The 22,455-nt window shown below is 52.7% G+C and overlaps 1 protein-coding gene across 2 annotated transcripts in view; it reads left to right on the top strand.

Annotated features, from left to right (window-relative positions):
* SH3PXD2A (SH3 and PX domains 2A) overlaps positions 1-22,455 on the top strand; it is a 241,972-nt gene that overhangs the window by 109,953 nt on the left and 109,564 nt on the right. For both annotated transcript variants that reach the window (XM_024734999.1, XM_024735003.1), the window contains exons 4-5: positions 10,463-10,539; positions 19,986-20,077. In XM_024734999.1, the coding sequence (XP_024590767.1) occupies positions 10,463-10,539; positions 19,986-20,077 (169 nt within the window). The remainder of the gene's footprint in view (positions 1-10,462; positions 10,540-19,985; positions 20,078-22,455) is intronic.

Here is a 22,455-nt window from a genome sequence, read left to right as displayed (position 1 = left end):
GAGCCGCACCTGTGTGAGTCATCCCAGAGTGCCCCAAGGTGGGCGGATGGAGTGAGTAATCCTGACTCCACTGTGTCCCTCTCCTCTGTGAACTGGGCAGGTGGAGGAAGAAGTGAAATGGGAGCTGTGTGAGAGACGTGTGCTTAGGGGGCAGGGTTTGAATCGGGAAAGGTTCTGCAGGCTGAAGGGGGTTAGTATCTGGCCTTGGGCGGGGAAGCCAGGTGGAAGGGTATACAAGGAGCACCATAGTGCTTGGACCCCATGTGCCCAGTGAGGAGGTGGGCTGGACCAGGTTGTGCCCCCGCCCCCATCCCACCTCACCTACTTGACCTAGAGTTGTCAGCTCATAAGAGATCCCATTTGTTCAACATTTATTATGGGCTGGGCTCTGTGTTAAATGCTTTTACACACCTGTTCATTGACTCCTCTTGATAATCCTTTGAGTTGGGTATTACTGTGCCCATTTTGCAGTTTGAGGAAACTGAGATTCAATAGGTTGTGACTTGCCTCATATCACACAATAGTAAATGGCAGAACTAGATATACTTACTAGTCAGGAGCCTCTTGTGACAAAGACTAGACCCATCTCGATCTGGTTTAAGAAAAAAGAGGAAATTTATTGCCTCACATAACTGAAAACATCAGGGGTAATGGTTTCAGGCATGGCTGGATCTAGGTGACCAAATCATATGCCCCTCTAGCTCTCAGCTTTGCTTTCCTCTCTGGTGACTTCATTCTTGTATAGGCTTTCCCCAAATGGTGATGGGAATGTGCAAAGATGCTTCCTAGCAAGTTGGGGCTTACAGTTTATGAGTTAGCAGGCCCTGTAGAAAGAGCACTTCTCTTTCTGGTGGTTCCACCAAAAGTCCCAAACTGATTCTCACTGGACCATCTTGGGTCACATGCCCGTGGCTGGACTATACTGCCTGGTAACTCCAGGAGTCTGGGATAAGATGAGCCCTCCTAAAATCATACAGACTGAGAATGAAGGAGGGATTGTTCCTCAAAAGAAAATCCGGGTACTACAATACAAATGCTGACTGGCAAAACCCACAAATGCTTACCATGCTAGACTCTAAGCCAAGGCGGGCCCTTGGCACGTATTTGGAAGAGAGAGATTCGTGGGAGCCAGAACTCAGGGCCTGGAGTCAGGACCCCCTGGGCTGTGGACCTTCGCCATCGGGACCATGTCCTTCCAGAACCTGCATGTGCCTGCTGTTTCCAGCCTCAGCGTCTGGGCTTCACCCCAGCCTTCCCCCAGCCCACATGGCCCCTTGTCTCTACTGGTCTGGGTCAAGCGCAAGCAAGGCCAGGTGTAGCAGGTGAGGAGCAGGATTGGGTGGCAGAGTGCAGTCTGGGCCAGGCACAAGGCCACAGGTAGTGGGGATGTCATCTCAGCCACATCAGAGGCTGAAAGCAGGTGAGCCGGTGGCCTGCTGTCCCCAGACTGCATCAGGGCAGAGGTGGCATACTGGCTTCAGGGGCAGCTCTGGAGAGACAAGCAGAGGCCTGCCTCCAAGCCACAGTCAGGAGACAGCTGAACATGGAGCGTAGGACCAGCTTGCAGGACACTGGGAAGCCAGCAAAGGCTGAATTTGTTTCTCCATTCTTCTCCTTCCCACCCGTCATGTTGCCTTCCCTCAAGGCCTCTGTGCTCTGTCCCCTAACCAGCCCCTCCTGTCCAGTGAAAAGCCGGTGCTTGTTCATCCTCAGGTCTGAATGATCAACGAGGCTCCCTGTCATTCTCCAGGGAGACGTTTCTATATCTTAACCAAAACCTTACATCGAAGAAACTAAATTCTGACTCTATAACCTGAGGCATCAGAGAAGTGGGCTGTGAGGTTGGTTGGTTGTTTTTTGAGGGGGGTATTCTAAGGGCCCAGAGTGTACCCTTCAGGTAGCTGCATGCTCTAAACCATCAAAAGTCCCAGGATGATTCTCACTGGAGCAACTTGGGTCCCTGCCTACTGGCGTTACTCCTGGAGTTGGGGTTTGCTATCAGCTGCTCTGAAATTAAAGGGATGAAAATGAAGGAGTGATGTTTGTTTTTGCTTTTCATGGTGAAGGAACAGCCATGAGCAGGTTCATGCATTAGGTTCTCTTGGTCCTCCTATGCCCAAGGCTCTTTATGTCAGAGCGTCTGTCTTCATCAGTCTGTCAGCACAACAGTCTGAGGCACCCGATCCGGGCAGTCAAACACAGGGTTCGTTTGCTGGACTGACCCACTTCACACAAGGACCCACGCCAGGTTGTAAGCCTGCAGAGAACTGGGGGAGTAAAAGATTAATTATTCCTTTTTTCTCCCCACAGGCATTGCCTGTGTCATGTCACCCTGTCTTAGTCCGTTCAGGCTGCTGTCACAAGATACCACAGCCTGGGTAGCTTATAAACAACAGAAATGTATTTCTCACAGTTCTGGAGCCTGGAAGTCTGAGATCAGGTTTGCCAGCGTGGTCAGGTGAGGGCCCTCTTCCAGGTTGCCGACTCCTCGCTGTATACTCACGTGTCAGAGGGGCTAGCTCTGTGGGACCCCTTTTATAAGAGCACTAATTCCATTCATGAGAGCCCCACCCTCATGACCTGATTACCTCCCAAAGGCTTTACCTCCTAATTACCATCACAGTGGGCATTAGGGTTTCAACATGAATTTTGAGGGGCACAAACATTCAGTCCATAGCATACATGTCGGTTTGGGTAGGGTGGGGGTGTCCCTCTAGTGACCCTCCCATCTTCTTTCCTTTCATTGCTTTGGGAAATTTGTCTCTTCTCCCCTGGGTGCCACATCAGCCTGCAGAGCCAGAGAGGACCCCTCTCCCCCATTCACTCAGCTTTCAGATCCTCACAGCTTGTCTCTCCCACCTTGGGCTCCAGAGACCCTTGACCCACTCTCTCCAGACAGTGCCCCATCCCTCCCGAGGGAATCAGGCAGCACCCACATTCATTACACCCAGCTCCATGCCAGGTATTGCCAGGGCTGAAGGGAGTGTAGAAAGTCATCCCTTCCCCTCAGGGTGATTGCAATCCAGTTAGGGATCCAAGACTCTCTCAGGTGTCTGGTCAGCCCTGTGGACTCTCCCATAACCTCTGTAGTGGGTTGAAGAGTGGCCCCAAAAAGATATGTCCACATCCTAACCCCTGCAACCTGTGAATATGACCTTATTTGGAAAAAGGGTTTTTGCAGATGTAATTAAGTTAAGGATTGTGAACATGAGGTCATCCTGAATTTAGGGTGGGCACCCAACCCGGAGACAGATGTCCTTACAGAAGAAAGGCAGAGGGAGATTTGAGACACAGGCTGGGGCATGGGGTGAGGGGCATGTGAAGGCAGAGGCGGAGCCCGGGGTGATGCTGCTGCAAGCCTAGGAATGCCTAGAGCTGCCGGAAGCTGGAAGAGTCAAGGAAGGATTGTTCCCTAGAGCCTTCAGATGCAGTGTGGCCTGCTGACACTTTGATTTCAGATTTCTGGCCTCAGAACTGGAGAGAATACATTTCAGTTGTTTTGAGCCACCAAGTTGGTGGTCGTTTGCTATGGCAGCCCTGGGAGCCGGATACACTCCCCTTTCCTTTCTGTCCTCAGATCCAATTAGATGGGCAGGAGTGTTGTTCGTGGAGAACAACATGCAGGCTGTGGGCCTCGGGGCCTCCTGTGGTCTCCCTGTACCTTAGGCGAGTCCCTGTGATGCTCCAGGCTCTCTGGGCTGCACTGAAGGGAGAGGGGTGGGAGCATCTGTGTCCCTCGAGGCCAGGGTGGCTGGGGGGGAGCTGGCCTGTGCATCAGGGGACCCCCCTGGGAAGGTGAGAGGGGGCCCTGAGGATGATAGCCCCCTGACAAATTCTCCACGACAGCAGGAGAGGGAGGGCGAGAGTGGGGTGACTGCCAGCGAGCGGTCCAGGAGGCGGGCAGAGGAGGGCAAGGCAGGCATTCAAGGAAGGCTTCATGGAGGAGGCCTGAGGATATGGAAAGTGAGCCTTAAGACGGGGAGAGATCTGGGTCAGTAGGCCCAAGTGTTCTTAGAAAAAAACCAAACTCCTTTCTGTGGCTTATAAGACCGCTACATGGCTTCCTTTCCACCTTCCAGCTTGGCTCTGTGGTTGCCTCTGGCTGAGCCCTCTTGCGCCAGAGCTTTGAGTGGCTGGCTTTTCTCCTCCTCAGAGACTCCACTGAAATCAGAGACTTCCCTGACCACTAGCTGAATTCCCCCACCCCCCAGGCACACCCCTTCCCATTACCTTGTTATATTCTCTTTACAGAGGTGGGGGGAGACATATGTGTGTAACCACACTATTTACTAGATATGAACTTTGTATACTGCATCCCTTCCATACGCATCCCCTCCACAGTTAGAAAGTAAACACCTTGAGGGCAGGGCCCCTCATCTGTCTTGTCCACTGCAGTGTTCTTAACACTGGAGCAGGCCCTCCATCAAGACAGTGATGGATGGATGGATGGATGGATGGATGGATGGACGGACGGACGGACGGATGGATGGATGGATGGATGGATGGATGGATGGCATTCCAGGTGGCAAAAAAAGCCAGGAAGCGAGAGTTATATGAGGATGTATACATGCTGTGAATTTTGAAGAGGAGAGGCTGCCAAGAATAGATCAGCCTGGAGAGACCAAAAGAGGTCAGCCCTCTCCTATTTCCCCTGTAGCCAGTGCCCTCTATTGCCCCGTACAGTGGGTACTTGCCCATTTGTCAGAACATGTGCCTGTCTCCTGGAGGTTGCTACAGGCTCTTCATGGCTAGGGTGGGCGCTCTCTAGGTAGGTGGGCTCTTCCTGTGCCCCTGGCCCCTGACTCCTGCTTAAGGAATCCCCCATGGGTACCACATTTTACAAGGAGGAACCTGGGGTCATGGCTGGCCTAGGGGGTTAACTGCTCTCAGAAGTTTCTGTCTTTTCTTTAACCACTTCTCCCTACCAGTGAGAAGGAGCCATGTCCTCACCTCTCACCTTCTTGAAATAATTCATTCTCTGGAAGCAAATGCCAACTACTAAGACCCCTCAAGTGCCACTAAGATGCTTCATTAAGTGCCTGGTATCCTGCGTAGGAGGGAGAAACACCTCTGCCACTCAAGCGTGGGGACCTTCCCGAGTCAGTGCCCCACCTATGTGTCCTGGCCCAGAGTGGACACTCATGGTGAGAAGGTTAGGCCAGATTAGGGTGTGGAGCAGAGCCGGCCTCCCCCAGGTGATGCCCTCCCGCTTCTGAGGGTGAGGATCCCGCTGATCCCACTGGACTGGCACCTGCTCAGCCAGGGCAGGGATGGGGGTGGGGCAGGAAGGGCCCTTTAAAGGACAGGGAGGTTTGCTGTTTCGGGGAGCTCTTTCTCCCCAAGTCCACTAGACACTGGGTCACCTCTCCTTCCCTGCTGTGTTGGTCCATTGGTCCTTTCAGTCTCATTCACCCGTTCACTCTCATCCATTCACTCACTCATTCATTCACTTGTATCTGGTCGGCAGAGACCTCGGGGGGCTGCGTGCATCTCACTCACCATGGCATGTCCCGTCCTCCACGATTATGGCTTGCTTCATTCTCAGTCAGTCCTCGAGACACTTGCTCCCCAGACCTCAGCCCAGCACGTGGCGTGGAGGAGATGTTAATCATACTCCCATCACACCCAGAAGAAAATCCTAAGTGGTTCCCACGGCCTTACGTGATCTGAGCCCAAAGAACTCTCTCCCTCTCACTATCTGAGCTCCAAAGCCACAGGTTGAAATCCCAGCTCAGCCATTTGATAGCTGTGTGACTTTGGACAAGTCCTTCAACCTCTCTGAGCCACCAACTCCTCCTGGGCAAAGTGGGGACGATAAAAGCACTTGCTTTAAAGTTGTGGTGAGGATAAAGCCAGAGAACCCAATGGAAAGCTCTTAGCCTGTGCCTGGCAGGAGTAAACACTTAGCTACTGTTACCTGTTGTCTCAGTCTTCCCCTGCCCCTCTCAATAACCCCACCCCCAAACGCATCTTAGGGCTCCCCGAGGGAGCAGCCATGGGGGCCCGGCCCTTCAGTCTCCAGATGAGAATGCAGAGGCTCCGTGGAGGGTCACACAGCCAGCCTGTGGCCAAGGCAGGATTTGAACCCAGGACTCCAGCCAAGGACCCTGCTGGCCCCACCCTCTCAGCCCAGCCCAGAATGGCAGCAAGAGGAGCCTCCGCTTACATGCTCAGACCCTGTCAGGCTCAACGGCTCTCTTCTCTGCTTTCAGGAAGGAGTTGATCCTGAGGTCTGTCTCTTGCCCCGTGTGTAATCTTCCTTATGATGCTTATCATATTTCTGGGGCTGCATCTACATGGCTTTGAAGGCTCTACCAGGAGTCTCGCCTGGCCTTGCCGTGAATGGGCTGAATTACATTTACAAGGCGCCTTTAATGCCCTGTGGTCCCGGCTTCCTTCATGGGGTTGTTCCTCCTCCCTTTTCTCTCTCTCCCTTTTAATATGGTCACCGGTTTGGCTTGCAGAATGCGGTTGGGATCCCTAAGAGAGAAGTCAAGACCATAGAATCCCTTCCAGATCTTCCCTGCCTCCCCCTCCCCCTGCCCCGCTCCCAGCAGCCTCTGTGCCAAAAGGACCCAAGGAAAGAAAACATTGCTCCTGCCAGGATTTCAGCACGGAGGAGAGAAGCCCTGCTGGGATTCCAAAAACTCAACTGGCAAATGGCTCGTACAGGAATTCTCCTCTGACTTCGTACCTGAGCGACAGACCCACGAGCCTTGTGAAGGAGATGGGAGGTGTCCAGCCTGGAGGCATGGCGGCCTCACCTGCAGAGGGTGGGCTTGAGGGGCGGGGCCATCTGGGTGAGGAGCCCTCCCACCTCTCTCCCCATCTCCCCACCCCAGCCCTCCCTTCAAAGCTTCTGCACCTCTGGAGGGCTTAGTCGTTCCTTAACTATTTATTTTTTGCTAGTTCTGCCTCTACAACTGGATCAAGTCCTATCTGGTATATCTATATCTGTATCTGTGTCAATATCTATATCTGTATCTATATATCTCATGAATATCAAACCCAGTCAAGAGGTTTGGCCAGCCTTGAGATGGGGGTCTGGGAGGGGCAACCTAGTTTGTCTCCCCATCTCTCTGCTTTCTTTTTTGTCCTCTGACGGGATGAGAAAGGGCAGGAGTGCTATTTTGGGGGAGTGGATAAGTCACATTTTCCTCCTTTGAAAGAAGCACAGGGCAGAGCCAGGTCTGGGGCCCACCACCCCACCCCCCGATCCCGGTCCCTCTGAGCAAGTCCTCCAGGTTCTTGTGAGATACAGCTTAGCTCCTGGCGTCACTGGGTCCGGGCGGCCCCCAGCTCCTGACAGCTACCTGGCTCAGGTAGAAGGCCCAGAAGCCCACCCCAGGGCCGCCTGTCATTTCGTCAGTCCAGAGAGTGGGTGTCCTCCCACCACGTGTTTATTTCACACACCGTCCCCTTGGCTGCACACACGTGCTCCTGTGGCCTGCAGGCAATAGAACAATAGGCAACAAAAAAAGGGTAGGAGGCGAAGAGGCCAAGAATACCAAATCTGTGACATCTTCCCTCAAGGAAAGGTGGCTGTCTCCCATGTCTTTTTTTTTTTTTTTTTGGCCGTGTTGGGTCTTCATTGCTGTGCGCGGGCTTTCTCTAGTTGCGGCGAGCAGGGGCTACTCTTCGTTGCAGTGCACGGGCTTCTCATTGCGGTGGCTTCTCTTGTTGTGGAGCACAGGCTCTAGGCGCGTGGGCTTCAGTAGTTGTGGCACACGGGCTCAGTAGTTGTGGTGCATGGGCTTAGCTGCTCTGCGGCATGTGGGGTCTTCCCGGGCCAGGGCTCAAACCCGTGTCCCGTGCATTGGCAGGCGCTTCTTAACCACTGCGCCACCAGGGAAGTCCCTCCCATGTCTTGATAAATCATGTTTTATCTCCTTTCAAAAGGAACATGTGGAAGAGCCCATTTCTCTTTGATGACACTGTCCGGTCTGTGCAGTGTCGTTCCTCTGCTGGGGACACAGCCCCTCTACCAGGCTTGGGTGAGAAAGGGAGGAAGGAGAGCTTGACGGAGCATCTGGGAGAGGGAGGGAGATGCACGGACCAGCAAGTGCCTATTGGACGTCTGCTGTATGCAGAGCCCTGTGCTGAGTGCAGTGAGAGTTGCCAAGGGGAAGAAACAGCTGCAGGAGGGGCCTCTGGTTCACAATGAGTGCAGGGGGATGAGAGACACAAATGCGCCAACAAGTCACACACAACTTGATGAGTTAGATGCTCCATGCTCGGGTTGGAACAGGACTGGTGACCAGTACCTGTGGTGACGGGGAAGTCAGGGATGGCTGTAGCAGCTGCTTCCAGGGCCCCCCAGGTCCCCTTTCCATTCTCCTCTACCTGCCAAAGGCTGCTTACAGGAAAACTGGGGGCTTTGTTCTAGCCATGGGAGCGTACTCGGCCAGAAGCTCCCAAGAAGCAGTGCTCTCAGAAGCTCAACAACAAGCAGGGAGTTGGTGATCAATACCCCAGCCTCCTCGCCCTTGGTTGGGATACCTCTGCAGTCTGTTCTCCACGATCCCCCGAGTTCCTCAACAGAAATGAGCTGCCGCCACCCACCATGAAGGACACTTCCTCGCCTGCCCTGCCTTACTTCCCCACTCCCCTACTGGTACTTCCCAGATCACTTCCCAAATAAACAACTTGCACTCACCTCAACAACCTAAACCAAGGCAATGCTTAGTACTCCACTTGGACCTTGATAGAAGAAGCTTAAGTAGATTAGCATGCAGTCTACATACTTGTTCACTTGCAACGCACGTCATCTCATTTAGGACTCCATTAATGCAAGTGATGAAAATCCATCTCCAACAAGTTTCAATTAAAAACTTTTGTATTATTTTATATAAGTGGAAAGTACCAGGTAGACCCTGGGTTCAGAGGAACAACTGCATCCAGCTGCTCAAATGATGTCAAAGGAACCTGCCCTTCATCTCTCAGCTCTGCGCCTCAGTCATTCAAGAAACATTTATTGAAGGAATTCCCTGGTGGTCCAGTGGTTAGGGCTCTGCGCTTTCACTGCCGAGGGCGCGCGCTCAATCTGTGGTCAGGGAACTAAGTTCCCACAAGCTGAATGGGGCAGCCAAAAAAAAGAAAAAAAAAAAGAAGGAAGAAGAAGAGAGAAGAAACATTTATTGAGCACCTACCCTGTGCCAGGTTCAGATTCTTTCTCTTGGTTGGTTTCCTTCTTAGGCAATAAGAAAGATGGTCACTAGGAGCTCCAGGCTTTCATCCTGCCAGCTTAGCAGCTGTAGGAGAAAACCGTGGGAGGAAGAGGACAGCCACAGAAGACTCAGGGCTGACCCTCACTGGCCCAGATCGGGTCCCCTGCCCATCTCTGAGCCCATCGCTGTGACTCTGGGTGGCTACGCTGGGTCGCATGCATACCATTGTTGCCAGGGGGTGTGGTCGGCCCCATTTGAACCCACAAGGGAATGGATGAGGGAGGCTCTCCAGAGGGGAATGGGTGGGCTTGGACAACAGATGCCTGTTATAGCTGTGAGGTGAGTGCCTCACCACGTGCTGTGGTCCATGGGCCCTAAGATGAGACAGACAGGCTTCTGGTGGGAGGGGCTCACAAATGTTTGTAATACATGTCAGAATGTGTTGAGTGTCTTAGGAATGGACGAAATGTGTGGGTGTTCTGGAAAGAGCGTGATTACTCCCAGCTCAGCAATCAAGCTTCTGAAAAGGAGGCATTGGCCTAGACGTTGGTGGCCACTGGGCACAGAGACATCAGCTGTGTTAGGCACTGAGTGTCAGACCAAGGAGTTCAGATTCTAAATTTATCCAGTTGTGAAAGGACTATGCTTTCATCTATTTGTTATAATTGAATCTGGCCGGTTCAGAAGAGCCTCCTGGGAAGGTTTGGGGGCTGGCATTTTCCGTAAGCCTTGCCCATACCTGTAGAGGCGTACCCCAGCCCAGCTGCAGGGGCCCATACGGCTGGAGGCCAGCCAGGCTGGGGCAGCCATGCTCCCTTGTATTGGCCTGAGTCTGCCCTGGAAATAGCCACCCAACTTAACTAAGAATAGGAATTCCTATCAGGCTGGCGGGAATGAAGGCCGATTTCTCAAGGAGGGATGGGCCTGGAAACAAAACACAGGGGTGGGGTGGGCCAGCCTTGATATTTATTTGCGAGGTCACTTGAGAGATGCACCCGCATCAGGGCGTGGATTCTGTCTTTAGACCCAGACAAGGTGATTTGGCCAAGATGGCAGCCTCCGGGGCTCCTCGTCTGCCCCAGAAGTCCTGGGCCCTCAGCCTGGGGCACCTCCTAACCCCCCGGGGAGAGGTGACCACTCCTCTCTTGTTTCCTTGGCAATGGGCAGAGGTGGTGGTGTTTGGTGGCCAGCTAAGATGCTGAGAAGCCGAGGGAGAGGGAATGAGAGGATAGCGTCCCAGGTCCCTATGGCAGCTTTACCCAGAGTCACCCAGCTCACGAGCATCTCTCTTCCAGGCAAAATCCTCTTCCGGAGAAGCCACATCCGGGACGTAGCTGTGAAGAGGCTGAAGCCCATCGATGAGTACTGCCGGGTAAGAGTGTGTCTGGGGCAGGGGAGGGGGTGGTCCATCTGCCAGAGAGTCTATCCATCTGTGAAGGAAGGTTGTCTATACAAAACCCTTTGCTGTGGTCCAGCAGATGCATCCTGAGGCCTGGCGTCTCCCGGCCAGAAGTGTGGGTGTGGGTGTCCCTCGGGGAGGGGTCACCCCGTGACTAGGCCACCTCTGGGGCATGAGGACCGCCAGGGTCACAGCTGAAGCCTCTGTTCCTTTCATGATGGGTCCGTGTTTACAAAACACTCCTTTAAATCACTTCCACCAGCTTGGGAGCTCTGTGAAGGGGCCGCTGCTGAAGGGATTCTGTGTGTGGCATTTTGCTGGCTACAGGAGAACTCTTCTTTGAACTCCCTTTGGGACATTTTTGGAATCAGTCCTGAGTTCAGTAGCATCCAAAATGCATATTTGTTTATTCACAGAAGTCTTGATAGATACAAATATTCGTGTATACATCTTTATAGATGCAAATGCTCACCACACACACACACACACACACACACACACACACGCACGCAGGCACGTGCACGCACATGCGTTAGAACAGTCGATGCCAAAGAGCAGACTGGCAGCAGCTGCAGGGTCATGAAGCACAGCCTGTTTGTCTTTCCACTTTGTCTGGAGCCTGGGACCCCCTGGGGCCCCTGCAGTGAGGATGAGAGGCTCCCACTTTAGTGGCCTTGGCACATGGCCTCCAGATGGCCAGACCGCCTGGGTTTGAAACCCTGCTGGCTTTGTGAACTTGGGCAAGTTACTGAACTTGCCGGAGCCTCAGTTTCCACATCCATGCAACAGGAAGGAGAGTAGTACCTCCTCAGAGGGTGGTGGTGAGGATGCAGTGACCTGACAGGCATAAGGCAGCAGCACATAGTGTCTGCACAGAGGAAACATTCAGTGGACGCTAGCTCTTTGTTATTGTTATTAACAATGTTACCACTGGGCACCACTGGCTTTAATGGAGATGGAATTTCCTAGTTACGTGAAAACTGCTGTGGAGTCTGACTCAAGAGTCTTGAGGAGAAGCAAGTGGGGGATGTGTTGTTGTGAGTGCTGGTATTAGACTGAGAAGAGCTGGGGTCAAATCCCAGCACTCCACCAACTAGCTGTGTGACCTCGGCAAGTTGCTTTACCTCTCTGAGCCCCAGTTTCCTGATCTGTAAAACGAGGGTAAAAATAACTGTCTCACAGGGTTCATGCAAGGGGTTGAGCAGGAGAATATATGTCACAGTGTCTGTAACTTCTGAAATGTTCTGTCGCTACATGGAGTTATTACCATAAGGTTCCTTTCTGAACAAATATTTTATAATTTGGAATCATTATGCCTGTCAATAAAATGTTTAAATAAGAACCAAGTTGCTCAATTTCGTAACTGGTGTTCCCAAGGCTATGTGGAGACAAGCACACCCAGATACTCTTCATTAACCCAAGTTTGAATTTCGTGACTGTGCAGATCATACTTGGTCACGTTTTCTGCCTTAATGTAAAAGGATGCCCGATGATGAATTTCCTGAAGGTAGAAGCTTCTCTTCTTCAGATCAATATTCATTTTTCTCTTTAAAGGGCATTTGCCGTTTCTAGTTAAATTGATGGCTGCAGCCTGCCTTTTATTTCTTTTTATTCCTTTCCCAAGCAGTTATTAAACAAATTGGCAGAGCTAATGGAGGAGGGGCAAAGGGCAGGGGGGAGCCTCTTGCAGCTGGGATTTATGGTTCACATCAGCCTTGACCTCCCTGAGCTGGTGGAGCCCAAGGCATCTGCAGTTGGACTCTGTGGAAATGCCGTCTTCTGGGTCGTCTGGAAATGCCGTCTTCTGGGTCGTCTGGAGCAGGAAACTGATAATATCTTATCTCCTGGGATCAGGCTTTGAACAGGACTCTTGATTCGGGATGAGGGCTCCGGAGCCCCAGTGGTGCTCCTGGTGGCTGGGGAGCCATTTAAGTGGGGTCTGCAAGAGGAGGGGCCTCCTAACCTGATTAGCACAAATGAGAACTACTCAGAGACAGGCAACAAGGAGCAATGTCATGGGTTCACCAAGCAGCCAGACAGCTTGCAGGCAGTAATTTACTCTGAGAATGGCAGAGGGGGCAGGGCAGTACCGAAGTGACCTTTAATTCTGCTGAACTAGAAAGCTGGGATCTGTGGTCTAATTGTCTGAGACCTTGGAATAACCTTGGAATGGTCATTAGAGATAAGTTCAGCTGCAGTCCACGGTCACTGCCGCCCAGCATTGCATTTCACAGCCCTGCCGCCCACTAGTCCAGTCGTGCCACTCAGGATCCAACCTTTCACTCAGCATCACTGCCCCCCACAGCCAACTTCATGGTCAGGGCCACGTGCAGTCCACTCCATGGCCAGCCATACCTGTCCTCGGACTGCTTGGAACCTCTGGAGTTTTGTTTCCAGGACCCTGCCCATGCAGCTCTGCTTGGCTGGCCAGAATCTTCCTTGGACCTGCTGGACAGGTATATGGGCTCCGAGTCTGGCATTGACTAGGGATTCAAATGCACCCAAACTTGTGAAACCGGCTTTGTGCACGGAGTAGCCAGCTCCTCTGCCAGGACTCAGATATAGAAAGTCTGACCGTGCAGCGGACCCTCCCAGACTTCGGGCTCCCTGCCCTCGCCGGCCAGCCAGTCCCGCCGCCTGATGGCAGCCTCACAGCCCAGATCTCAGTGTTAATTTTAAACATATACGGAGCAGATTGGATGAGCGTCACGGAAAGTTTACCAAGCGCCAGCCAGGTGATTGTTTTATGTGGCTCTTGAGGGCCAGTGTCTATCAAGAAGGGTTCCAAATGCTTTTCTGTAACTCCATAAATTAATGTAATGGGCAACATGGTTATGCGGTTAATATTTAATGGTTCTGTGGTCTCAACAACTTGAAGACTTTCATCTCACTAACAAGTGTGAGCTATACTTTAGGGGCTCGGACAAACAATCTACCCCATAAATGACTCCATCTACCCCATTCCTGCGTGTGAAATACATGTTTGCAGTGTCTGTCTATGGGATAAAATAAATATCCAGGGGTAGGGGGCAGTGCGAAAGAGTGTTTGAGAATAATCGGCGTACCCTCCGCCACGTAACAACGTTTCTACAAGTCTCCGTTTCCTGATGGGTGCAGCTAGAATTTTTTTGTTACCCAAAAAGCCGAGCTCGCTTCTATCATTCTGCTGTCCACGAGAGGCTTGCTTTCAGAATCAAAGGCTCTCTTTGTAGGTGGGATGAGAGGTTGGCTGGAGTTAGACTGGGGGAGGGACTCCAAGCCTAACAAGGATGTCAGCCCTGAAGGGGTAAGGATCTCCCCTCCCCACCCTCTGCATCTCCCAGACTCATTAATTTTTAGCCCCACTTCCCATATTCGAAAACTTTGGCTATTACTTTGTGGAGGTTCTTAGCCCCAGCCGTTCTCCCTCCCACCGTGGGAGTTTTCCACCATAGCCCATCATTGTCTCTCACCTTAATAAAGAAAAAGGTTCATGTTGCAAGAAAAACAGACTCCTTTAAGAAGCACCAGGGGGGCTTCCCTGGTGGCGCAGTGGTTGAGAGTCCGCCTGCCGATGCAGGGGACGCGGGTTCGTGCCCCGGTCCGGGAGGATACCACGTGCCGCGGAGCGGCTGGGCCCGTGAGCCATGGCCGCTGAGCCTGCGCGTCCAGAGCCTGTGCTCCGCAACGGGAGAGGCCACAACAGTGAGAGGCCCGCGTACCACAAAAAAGAAAAGAAAAAAAAAGAAGCACCAGGGCTCCCTGGCATGCTCAGTCCTAGATAACGGGGAGGGTAACTTTGTTCTTGTGCCCCTCATTCTAAGGCAGGCCTAGGCCAGATGTGTTGCTAATGGGGGAGACTGAGGCAGAGAGCCAAGACTGATGCATTCAGGCCTCCTGAGTGGTCTGGTGCTCTGAGGAAACCCAGGTGGCAGAATCTCTCCATCTCCTCTGGTCCAGACAGACCCAGGAAGAAAGCACTTCCAGCCTGGGATAAAGCTGATTGTGTCCATTTTCTACTTAAAGGCCTTCAGAGGAGCCTCATCGGCTCCACAAGAACCTCTGACCGGCTGAGCCGGGCCGTCTGTGGGGTTGTTCCATGGGCTGCTTCAGCCTCACCTCCCGCCCTGCAGCCCAGTCTGCAGAAGTGCAGCCACCCCCAGCTAGCCAGACTCCCTTAGACTTCCACCCCTTGGCCTGTGCTAATCCCTTTCTTGGGGATGCATTTGGCTCCCACGATGCCCCTCCCAGAAGCCTTCCACCTCCCCGGAGGAAGCTGGCCACCCCTGCTGTCCAGAATACTCCGTGCACGCCTCCACGCCGCACACTTACCCTCCATAGGAGGGTAATTTCTGTGTGTCTGTCTTCTCCAGACCAAGAGCTCCTGGAAGGCCCCATCTGTTACCTTTGTGTCTTCACTAACAAGCAGGAAGCCTCGTCCCATGCGGGAGGCCAGGCAGTATCTGATGACACAATGCAAAGATTGCACACAAGCAGAGGAAACCTCCAAGGAGGGTGATGTGTCCCCAAGGCCCCAATTACTAGGCTCCCTTGTGAAATGCCTTAAACTGCACTATTTCCATTACAAAAGAATTCGCTCCTTAGATCCTTCAAAAAGAGAACTCATGTGTTTGACATACTCTGATTTATAAAAGTTCGGTGAGCCCCCAGCTTCCTAGACGCTGATCTAAGAGGAATAGTCCGGAGCAGGTTAGAAGCAGCCCCGGGGGTGAGAGTGGAGGCCAAATGGGTAGGACTTCAGCCCCCTCAGCCCATTCACCCCCCCACCACATACCCCTACCCCACCCAGAGTCGCTGGGCTTTTACTCTAAGATTCCCATTGATTAGAAACCAAAATGATGCTGCTAAAAATAGGACAATGTTTGATCCTGTGGAAAGAGCAGGACACCCCCAGTTGCTTTGACAAATGCAGAACTTTGCTTTTTGTCCTGGGATAGACATAACCCAGGATGGTGGGCTTCGTGGAGGGAGATCATTTCGAAGCAGAGGGTCTGAGCACAGTCTGCCTGGGGCTCCCTCCCATGCCACTGCTGTACTTGCAAAGACCGGGCTGGTGATAGATTGGACACTGAATTCACTGGTAGTGGTGCTGTTTGCAGTCCTGGAGCCATTGACTGTTAGAGCTGGAAGAAACTTCAGAATGTCTCTGGCCTGGATTTGCCTAGCTGTGTTCCATGGGCTGTCAATAGGAATTGTTTGGAAAACCAGCTCCACAGTCAGAGACTTGTGGGTAATGCTGGAGGAAGTACAGAGTTGCAGATCAGACAGAGCATAGGCTCTGGACTCAGACACCTCATTCAAAATCTCACCACTTATTAGCTGTGTGGCCTTGAGAAATGATTTAACCTCTCTGTGCTTTCGTTTCTTCTTCTGTTAAACTGGAATCATAGTCATACTCACCTCTTAGAGTTAATGTGGTGATTAAATGAGTCAAATTCCCAGGATGTCGTTATTATTAATAAGTACTGGCCTGAACACAGCTCTGTAGGTTTCTTGCCTGCAGGACTTCTCAGAGCCTTTGCTGTGCTAATGAACATGATGCCCACCAAGACCAAGATGGGGATCTACAAGGCACCATTGCACATGTGCCCACAGAACTGATTTTATCTCATCAAACAGGTGTTCTATGAGATACGGTTTGAGATTCTGAAGCTAGTCTATTTTATCCTAGAAGAAACAACAACCAGAGAGGTGAAGTGGCTGCCCAAGGTCATGGAGCAAGTATATAACGGCAGAATTGGACCTACTGTAGAACTGAAGTCTCCTGACTCCCATTCTTTCTAGTATACCTCACTGCTTTCACCCAAAGGATAATGATAATGAAGACAATAGTGTAACTAAATTTTACCGTTTACTCAGTGCCAGGCACTGTGCTAGGCTCCTCATATTCATGATCTCATTGAATCTCCTAAAAGATAGGTGCCATATGAGATCTATTGTACTGAGCTCAGAGAGGGCAAGCAAGGCATTCAGCATCACACAGCCTGTTAACGGTAGACCTAGGACTCAAACTCCCATCTGCCTAGCCCTGACTTAACCACCCCATGGCATACATCCTGAATGTCCAATGGCAGAGTTTTAGGCCTGAGCCGGTGGTGGTGGCCCTGAAGATGCCCATGTATTGGTCACTACCTGCTCCTCCAAGAATAGCTAGGTTTGGGGGTTCCCCGGCTCTGGCTGCCATTGCCAGCCCAGGCCGTGGGGACTGACTGCTCAGCACCCGGCTCTCCTGCCAAATGATTTTGGCCAGGGCTGGATTTGGCGGCAGCTCTGATGGAAGCTGCTCTGAGCCAAGAGCCTCTTGTCAGCCTGAAATCAGGACGAGCCCTCAACGCGGCTCCCCTCGGGGCTCCCTGTTAAATAAAGATGCCGCAGCGGTTCGCCCAAAAGACCTCTTTGTCTGAGGCCCTTCCAGCCCACGCGTCCTCTGCCCCCGGAATGCCGGTCTCTGTCGGCATGAAGAGCCCCTGTGTTCACCGCTGCTGCGGGCGGGGGGGAGCTGGCCAGCAGCTCTGCGCCTAAGTGGGAGGGCGCCTGCCCTGCTCCCCCCCTCCCCGACCCCCGCCTCCTGCTGGTCAGGGAGGTCACCCTGGCAGCGACTCTGCACACAGCTTGGGCCCCTGGTAACACTTCCCTCCTGCCTCCTGCCCATCCCGGCCCATTAGTGCTCCCTCCTGGCACCCTCCTGCTTCCTGCCAGCAGCCCTTGCTGTCTGCACATGCCTGAGCTCCGCTTCTCTCTGTCTCTCTCTGTATGTCTCTCCCTCTCCCTCTCAGTCTCCCTGTCCCTCTCCATCTCTCTGTATATCTGCCTGTTTCTCTCTTTGTCTCTATCTCTCTCTGCTTCTTTCTCTCTGTCTCTGTCTCTCTCACTCCATCTGTCTCTCTCTCTCTTTCCATCTCTCTTTGTCTCTGCCTCTCTCTCCCTCCATCTGTGACTCGGTCTCTCTCTGTCTTTCTCTCCCTCCATCTCTTTGTCTCTGTCTCTCTCTTTCTCTCTTCTTCCTCACTTTTTCTTTCCTTCTGCCCTTCTCTCCTGGGGGAGAAAACAGCACATACCATGTGCATTAAATGAAAACTTGAACACTCTGGGGGTAAGTTCCACCCAGCCTGCGTCGAGCACAGGGCTTCACTCTGCCACTTTAGTCGTGGCTTCACCCCCCAGGAGCCTCAGCGTCCCCACCATAAATGAGAGCAATGGTGGGTACGTCCAGGACAAAATTGGACGGCACATCATCAGATGTGCACTTGTGAGGGCAGGGCCTGGGTCTGGCTCATGCCTGTACTACCAGGGCACACACTGAAAGCTCCATGCTTGTTGGATGGTTGGGGAGTCCGGGAGCCGAACATAGTGCCTGACACGTGGTATTTGCTCATTGAATGTTAATTTCCTTTCTGTTTTTAAATCTCTCTCCTGGTCATGGGGATGGGATCTGTTGGAGACCCTTGGAAAGCCACAGGCTCTGGAAGGAACAGCAGGGAGTTACACAGTGTGTCTTACCTGCTAAGGTCAGGTCTTGTCCCATCTTGCCCAGGTGTGGGTTTGGCTTCGGGAAGGGCCGTCGTGCTCAATGCCACACTTAAATTGTTACCTGAGCAACTCAGAGAAGCAAGTGATCACTGCCCCCTTCCTCAACACTGTACTTCTGTCAATGCAACCCACGACCACATGTGCTTTTTTTGCCCCATTATCATGTCCCACCACTACTGGACAGTGGTTCTGCACACCAAACTCTTATTCACTCACTCATTTTTAACAAATACTTACTGAGTGCCAGGCACTCTTCTAGGATCTGGGGGCATAGCAGTCAACAGAACAGACTAAAGTCTCTGCCCGCATGGAGCTTACCTTCTAGCAGCGTCCTTCCCACCTGTGTGCAGGCCACGTGGCCTCCCTGACCCCTCTGTCTCCTCAGTAACACGGGAATGAGATCTGCCCTCACGAGGACCATCGTGAGGCCCGTGGTGGCCACACTCATGGAGGCCCAGCATGCTTGGCACAGGGGAGCTGCCAGGCCAGGTCACTGCACCTGAAGCAGCCCTGGTGCAGGGGGCCTGGAGAGGCACAGGCTCGAGACGGGCTACAGTCTGACCACCGCCCTGGAGCCTCCCTATCAGCAGTTCCTCCTCACACTTCCGTAGCCCAGGGTTTGCCTCTTCCTGCTTCTGGCTCTAGCCCAGCGTTCCCTTGGCCCCGTTCCCCAGCCCTGCTTTGACGGTGGCCTCCCCTGCCTGTCTGTACTAAAGGATCAACCCTCTCCCCACCGCTCCGTGCTGCACTGAGCCAAGACAGCGGTCCAGGTGCCCAGGCTGCAAGGTGTGGAGTCCGTGCTGGTGCACAGCGGGAAACTGATCACCTCTGACCCTCATCCCTCCCTTTCCAGCGGCGCAATCTCACCCCTCCTGGATGCAGGTTCACAGCTGGCCCTCACCCGTGACTGCACAGTTATCCCCCTCAGGACGCTCACCTCCTCCCGCCTGTCTGAATCCTGCACACCCCTCCGGCCGAGCTCCTGCCCGCTCTTCTAAGAAGCCTTTCCACACCCTTCAGCTTATTCTGCTCCTCCAGGCTCAGCTCAGCTTGGCCTAAGCAAGGCCCTGCTAGACCAGGCCACACCAACCTCATTCAGCTCCTAGGACCACCATGCTTGGTCCGGCCCCCGCCCTCACCTTGACCAGTTAATTCTTACCCACCCTCAGGACTCAGCTTCAAAGAGCCTTTCCTAAAACCACCTCCTTTCCCAATCTTCCCAGGTCCTATCAGACTCTACCATAGCACCCTGCTGTCCTTGATAGAATTATCAGCTTGTCATTAAATAACCGTGCAGTGGGTATTTAGGGACTGTGGATATCTGGTGCAGCTGGAGTGTGGCTAGTGGGAGATGAGGCCAGGAGGAAAAGACCTTGGATTGTCAGGCTAGGGATCTTGGACTTATTCTGTGGGCCAGAGAGAATTCTTTCAGGGTTCATGCAGAATAATTCGTTCTTGAGGGCCCTGAGACCTAGGGTTTAATGGCCTCCCCCTTTTTTTTCACTTGTTTGGCTGGTTGTTTAGTTGGTTAACTGGCTAGTTAGATAGTTGGTTGGTTGAATTGTTGGCTGGATGGTTGAAAAGTTGATTGGTTGACCGATAAGTTATTTTATCAGTTGACTGGTTGGTTAGTTCATTAATTGGGTGGTTGGTTAGTTGATGGGAGGGATGGGTGGATGGACAGATGGAGAGTAGTTTCATTAGTTAGCTGATTGGTTAATTCCTTGATTAGTTGTCTGGTTGGGTGGGTGGGTAGCTGATTGATTGTGTCTTCCTCGGCGCAGTCCTCGCGCCTCCCCCATCACTGTTGGCCCAAGCTGGCCCTGCTTTTGGTTTTCCTGTTCCCACTTTCATCAGGCCTAATGCCCTTTCTTCCTTTCTTTCCACAGGCACTTGTCCGGCTGCCACCCCATATTTCACAGTGTGATGAAGTCTTTCGGTTCTTTGAGGCCCGACCGGAGGATGTCAACCCCCCGAAAGAGTAAGTGGTAGCTCAAGCCTCTCCTGTGTGCTTGGGGGGAGAGCTGGCAAGGCCAACGAGGCTAAGCAAAGATGGACCAAAGGAAGGCAGACCACCTTCCCCAGACTCCTGTTGCCAAGGCTTGTTCCTCATTTCTCTTGACCCCAGAGCTGGCAAGGGAGGGTATCTTTGCATCTGGGGAGCAGGTTTTCCTGCAGACTCTTTATAGTTCACAGGTTATGGTCAGGAGCAGATGAGATAACAGAAAAGATAATGGTCATGCAGTTCAGATGCCCAGGGTTAGCGGTCATTGCTCTTAATCGTTGACGCTACCAAGCTCCCAGCTGAAACGCGGAACCAGGAGGGCACGTGCTGCCCAGGTGAACCTCACCTGCTGAATAACCCAGTGGTCCTGGGCTGCTGCAACAAATCTTATAATCATCATCAGAAACAACTATGTGTGCACAGAGCGTTCACTACGTGGCTTTTACCTGTAGCATTTTACTGGGCTGGCCAAAAAAGTTCGTTTGGGTTTTTCCATAACATCTTACAGAAAAACCCGAATGAACTTTTTGGCCAGCCCTGTCCAATAGACTAATGTAGCCCAGTTTACAGAGGAGAAAACTGAGGGGCATGAAATTAGGTGAATTTTCCCGAAGTCATGCAGCTGGTTGGGTATGTGACAGGCATGTGACTTGAATGAACCCAAATCTTGAACTCATGAGACTTGAACCCAGGGCTGGCTGACTTTCCGTGTTGGGGAGAAATGGGGCGCCAAGCATGTCTTTTTTCCTCTCTGGAAGCAGGGTACTCTGGGCCTGGTGGTCAAGACAACCTACCCGGTCTTGCTGGTCTCCCACACACAGGCCCAAACTCCATCCTCATGGCTCCCTTCTCTTGCTCAGAACACTACCCTCACCCACACTCCCCAGAGTAGCTTCTCAGTGGAGAGAAAAATCCAGGGGCTGATGAGCAGAAAGCAGCCAGGGAAGAGGGTCGAGTAGGGGAGAGGGTTGGGGGAGAGGACTGAAGGGGATGCACACTGATTACCTCACTCCATACATCTGTTCCCCTGAAATCTTCGAGTGCCAGACTGGACAAGAGAGAGGCAGATGGGGCGGGGGCTACAGGAGGAAGGGAAAGAATAGTGCAGAGGAATTGTCTGGGGCAGGTGGGGAGAGGCAGGAGGCCATCTGGTGACGGGGAGCAGAAAGCCTACAGACAAGGGTTGTTGCACAGCTCCAGGGGCGCCGTTGTGAACGGCGCCCATAGAGGTAGTGGAGTACACAGTCTGCACACCCATACGTGTCAGTCCCGCCTAAAGGAGCCCTTCTCTTTTCACCCATGCTGTAAGACTAAGAGCCTAAAGTGGCCTAGGCCCTCTGAGGGAGGAAAGCATCACTCAGCTCAGAGGCTCACCTGGCCCAACCAAAGCCATCTCCTTTACTGGCTGCCAAAGGATTGAGAAACAAGCGAATGCTGTGAACCACCAGAAACTCATCACAGTGTGGTTCACAGTGTGGAGCAACTGAAAGCCACAGGGAGTGGGAGGTGTGGTGTTGAGCTCACACCCCGGCTCTGCTGCTTACTGGGCACGCGACTGGCTCCACCCAGGTACCTTCCCCTTCTCTTTCTCATCTGTAAAAAAGGGAAGAGTGATGAATCCGTGATGTTGCTACCTCCAAGGATTGTCTTGGAAACTTAGATGACACGTGGGCTGGGCAAGAGCTTTGTAAACAACAAAATGAGATACAAATGTGTGTTCTCACCAGCGGGAAAAACATCGCTCTCTCTGTACCTACTATGCGTCAGGCTTGTGAGAGAGGTTTGCACCGGGAGTTACATGTTCTTGTCCCCATGTTACAGATGAGGAAACAGGTTCACAGCTGGAGCCAGGACTTGAACCCAGATTTTTCTGGTTCCAGAGGCCGGTACTCTTTCCACATCTCCTGCCCACCCTCCCTGGTTTGGGGAGGAATCAGGGGACCAGGACTGTGGTCCTGACACCTCTCAGTGCATCCTCTCTGTCCCCCCTCCTCTGTGTTCCCGCCCCCGCCTTCCTCACTCTCCCAAGGCAGAGGAAGGCTCTTGAGACCGGCAGCAGTATACCGGGTCCACCTGGCCCTGCCACTCCCCAGCTGTGATGGCCTCTCAGAGCCTCTTGTTCTCCTTTCTTCCACGGGGAGAGAGGAGATGCCCCTCCCCAGGCGGGCTGTCGTTGGAGTCACACGTGATCATGTGCCCAGAGGAGGGGAGAAGAATTGCTGCTGGTGGGTGAAATAGCAGGTGCATCACCACAGAATCAACTGGCCCTGCCTTTGGTTCGAGCCTCTGAACCCCCTCCCTGCCAGGCAGCTGAATAAGCTGGTCCTATTTCCCCTGTCGACCTGAGCGCCGGT

This window comes from Neophocaena asiaeorientalis, unplaced genomic scaffold, assembly GCF_003031525.2.
Source record: "Neophocaena asiaeorientalis asiaeorientalis breed wild unplaced genomic scaffold, Neophocaena_asiaeorientalis_V1.1 scaffold240, whole genome shotgun sequence".
Classification (NCBI taxonomy): domain Eukaryota; kingdom Metazoa; phylum Chordata; class Mammalia; order Artiodactyla; family Phocoenidae; genus Neophocaena; species Neophocaena asiaeorientalis.
The sequence above is the reverse complement of the archived record's forward strand: the minus strand, read 5'-3'. Positions and strand labels throughout refer to the sequence as shown.